The 4,147-nt window shown below is 47.3% G+C and overlaps 1 protein-coding gene across 1 annotated transcript in view; it reads left to right on the plus strand.

Annotated features, from left to right (window-relative positions):
* The window catches only part of NAA25 (N(alpha)-acetyltransferase 25, NatB auxiliary subunit), a 23,070-nt gene extending 19,516 nt beyond the window's left edge, over positions 1 to 3,554 (plus strand). The window contains exons 17-23 of the mRNA XM_009071963.1: positions 454 to 697; positions 888 to 1,011; positions 1,349 to 1,414; positions 1,886 to 1,983; positions 2,197 to 2,307; positions 2,492 to 2,638; positions 2,973 to 3,554. Of these exons, the coding sequence (XP_009070211.1) occupies positions 454 to 697; positions 888 to 1,011; positions 1,349 to 1,414; positions 1,886 to 1,983; positions 2,197 to 2,307; positions 2,492 to 2,638; positions 2,973 to 3,095 (913 nt within the window). The 3' untranslated portion in view covers positions 3,096 to 3,554. The remainder of the gene's footprint in view (positions 1 to 453; positions 698 to 887; positions 1,012 to 1,348; positions 1,415 to 1,885; positions 1,984 to 2,196; positions 2,308 to 2,491; positions 2,639 to 2,972) is intronic.
* The last annotated feature ends 593 nt before the right edge of the window (positions 3,555 to 4,147 follow it).

Below are 4,147 nucleotides of genomic sequence, written 5' to 3' on the forward strand. Positions count from 1 at the left end.
TTCCCTGGAGCCCCTTCAGCTCCTGGCAGGTTGCTCTGAGGTCTCCACACAACCTTCTCTTCTCCAATCTGAACAGTCCCAGCTTTCTCATAGGGGAGATGCTCCAGTGCACTTCTCAGATTCGTGGCCTCCTCTGGCCTTGCTGCAACAGTTCCATGTCCTTCTGATGTTGGGGACAGCAGAGCTGTGTGTAGCACTCAGCAGAGCAGAGGGAAGGAATCACCTCCCTTGAGCAGCAGCTCACACTGCCCACACTGCTTTGGATGCAGCCCAGGCCTGGGTTGGTTTCTGGGCTGTGAGCTCACACTGAGCTCCTGTTGAGTTTGTCATCACCCATCACCCCTGCACACTTTTCATGCAGTGTTTTCATAGCTTTGGGGGAGCTTTTGTGCCTGAGAGAAGCTTGTGCAAGCTCAGAGCGTTTGCCTGAAACTCTTTGGTGCCTTTCCCTAGGGACATTTCTGAAGAGCATAGGAAACTGTCCCTGGAGGAGGAGACCATGTGGCTGCGAATTCGCTCTCTGACGCTGAGGCTGGTGAGTGGCCTCCCAGCTCTGAGTCACTCTGTGCACCCAAAGAACTCGGACAAGGCTGCAGAGAATGGTGTCTCCTCCAGGATCGACACCGTGCGCTCCCTCCTGCAGCAGCTGGAAGCAGCAGTGGATTCAGGGAAGAAGTTTCTAGAACAAAAAATTCAGGTACCAGTAAGCAAAAAAAAAGCTACCCGCAAATCCAACCTGCCTGGGAATGCAAAGTGAATGTGACACCCTGCAGGCTGCACTTGCCTCCCCCTGGGTCTGTGGGGTGGGACTGGGAGATGTGCCAGACTGGGTTGGGGATGAGGAAAAGCTGCAACACCTTTACCTTTTTTCTTTGCTTCTTGCCTAGTATCCTGTCCTTGGCCCTCCTCCCACCAGAATGGCTGGTTTCCTCAGCAGTGGCAGCTGCCAGTGCCAGACTAGCTTGTTTTACCTTGTTAGTGATATTTATGAGCTAGATACCAATGGCTTAGGTAAGTGTTTGGGGCTGAGCAGGTTGATGTGTGGTGGGAGGGAGTGAGAGGGTTAGTTTGAGAGCTGTTGTTGTGCACTCAAAAGTGTTACTTGGGGGTTAATTTTCTGTCTGACACCCAATTATCTGGGAGTCATTGCCTTAATTTAATGCTTTTTGTGAGTCTTCTTGTACCCTGTGTCTTGTAATAAGGTGTAAAACAGGCTGCAAGAGCAGTTGCACTTGCTTTGAACTGCTGACACTAAATTACATTTCAATGCCTCTTAGCTTTCTGGAAGCAGAAAATTTATAGCTGTCATTTTTCTTTATTTCTTTTTCTTTTTTTTTTTTTTTTCCAGAAGATTCAGCAGAAATCCAGGAAAGAATAGGGAATAGTTTCAAGTCTTCAGTAGAACGACTGACAGGTAAATGGTAGCTCAGATAGACACTGGGGGCTCAGGTGGTGCTCCCTGGTGCTCTGAGCTTGGCTGCTGAGGGTGCTGGGAGTGCTTGGGCCTTGCAGCTTCTGTGAGAGGCTTGAGGGCAAGGCTGAGGTTCCCCCTGGCTCCACTGGTGGTGGAGCTTTGCCTGCTCAGGGCTGAGATTTCCCCCTGGCTCCACTGGTAGAGAAGCTTTCCCTGCTCAGGGTGTCGCTTGTCACTGTGCTGACCTTCAGCCTGGGCTGGCAGCTGCTGTCCCCCCGGGCTGGGAGTGCCAGGAAAGGCTGTGGAGCTGCTGTTTGTGATGAACCACAGCCCAGAGGGGATGTGAGAGCTGGACCTCAGCATCACCTGCTCAGGGATCATTCCCTGACTGCTCTGCATGCTAAGGGTGGGAGGAAATACCCATTTCAGTGATCTCCGTGTGCTAATAAAGCTTTTCTTCCCTCTTTTCAGACTTGTTCAGTAAATGTAAAGGTGATTTGATTGAAGTCAGAGATGGCACCTTGAAAACTCATCCAAACCTGTTAGAAAACTTAGTCTTCTTTGTCGAGGTACTTTTTTTTTCTTTAGAAACTAGAAACTTGGGAGTATTTCAGAGTAGAAATGTTGGGGCCGAAACACTGAAAACTGTCTCTCAGTCACTCTGAGGTCAGAGATATTGTTGCATATTCTAACTACTTTGAGTCCCACCAGTGGCAACATCAAGACAGGTGTAGAAGCCTCCTGTGACTGCAACTTGTAACACACTTGTGCCTTTGTTCCAGACGATCTCCATTGCTCTGTGGGTATCCAGTTACTGTGACAGTGTCCTCAGACCCTTCAAATCCAACCTGCAGAAAAAGAAGAAGAAAAAAAAAGAAAGCAGTGTAGCTATGGTACAGAAAACATTCCTTTTTCCTCCTTTAATACTGAAAGGAAAATCAGGGTAACATGTCCTAGGTGAAGTGGTTAGCTGGGAGTGGTTACCTGGGCAGCACTGGGGAAGGGACAGGATGTGAGTTGTGGTGTGGAATGGACACTAATGTGTGTTCTACATTCAAGATGTGTTTGTTTTTGTAGCCACCTGTATTTACACACTTCCTGGATTATGTGACTGAACTACAGACATTAACTTCCAATGTAATAGATCATATCAAAGGGCTTGAAATCATTCTGACTGCACTGAAACTTGAAGAGTTGTCCCTCAAGGACACTCTGCTCTTACAGGTAAGAGCTGCTGTGGTGATTCTGTGCTTTGGATGTTTGTGTGTGACTGATGATGTTCATCCCTCTGGGATAACTGGATTTCAGCCCCAGACACTTTGCACAAAGATGTGTCCAGACGTTTTGAAGGGGTGTAATGTGTCCAGAGCCCTGTCTGGGCAATACCAGGAGCTGTAGGCCATAGAATCTCATCTGTTGTTGCTGCTGATTCTGTGCTGAAGACATTCCCTTTGTGGACACTGATCCTCAGGGATTCCTTGGTGGTGGTGGAGGGAGTTAAAAGGAGGATTTGAACACTTGCTGTGGAGTGATTGATTTCTCCTTTGCCTTTTTGCAGGAAGAAAAAAAGTTTACAAAGACTGTGCAAGGGAAGGTCCAGAGCAGTTACCATCACTCAGTTCAGGAAATTGGAGAGCTGCTGAAAAAGAGACTTGATACCATTAAAAAACTAAAGATTTGAGAACTGCATCCTTGACAGACTCCACAGGGGAGTGACACCAGAGTCCCAGACAGAAGCAACATCCACTGTACCATCACTTTAATCCAGAACTTCCTCATAGTGCATGAAGGACTAAAAATCATGAACCAATTTTTTTTTTAGGTATTACAGATATATTGAGCTGATTTAAATTATTGTACATAAATGAGACCCAGGGACCCTAAGCAGGGTGTGACCACTTTTTATACATGTTCATAGGCATATTGAAATAGGAAAAAGTCACTTTCTTCCCTTTTGATCTCTAGAAACAGCTGGAGATGGTGTTTAGAAGCAGCAATAGAAATCCAGTGTGAAGCATCTTATCTCCAAGGAGTTGTGTTTCCATCACCATACAGTGGTTCTGTTCTTTGTATGGTCTTTGCCTTAGAAGTGCAGAACTCGTAGATGTCCCTGTTCAGCCTCCTCTGAGACGAGTCTGTCCCCTGGTCCTGCTGCAGGAGTTCCACCAGTTGGTTCCTCTGAGGAGAGACCTGCAGGGAGGAGGTGTCACTGCACACAGAGGGTTTGCAGACTGCAGGTGTGAGGAGGAGCAAACTTGGCTTTGGAAAGGAAGAGATGGGAATGGGTGTTTGAGCCAGGAAAGAGACAAAACCACAGATAGCAGTGAGGTGTGACACTGCAGTCCTGTCAGGTCAGTGTCAGCAGCAGTTGTCATGGCTTTGAACGAGTGTGTTTAGATGACAAACTTTTAAAATTCAGTATTTTGATAGGAAACAAAATCCTCTAGGCTTTGGTTTTAAGTTGGCAAAGGTAACTTTTGCTTCGCTGTGGTGTGAGGCTGAGATCCTTTCTGTCCCTGTGTGCTTGTTTTTTTCTGCAGCTGAACTTTGAGTATCCAACTCCTGGCTCATTAGGCTTTGTGTTAGGAGATGCAATTGCATCATCTGCTCGCAGGGAATCTGCATTTCTGCTGGGATTTTTCACTTTAGAGGAGCCCAAAACTGACAGGCAGAGCCAGTTCAGGTACCTGCAGGACAAGGGGCAGGTCAGGCTCGGCAGGTTCCTCATCTCCT

Source organism: Acanthisitta chloris, unplaced genomic scaffold (genome assembly GCF_000695815.1).
Source record: "Acanthisitta chloris isolate BGI_N310 unplaced genomic scaffold, ASM69581v1 scaffold32493, whole genome shotgun sequence".
NCBI lineage: Eukaryota > Metazoa > Chordata > Aves > Passeriformes > Acanthisittidae > Acanthisitta > Acanthisitta chloris.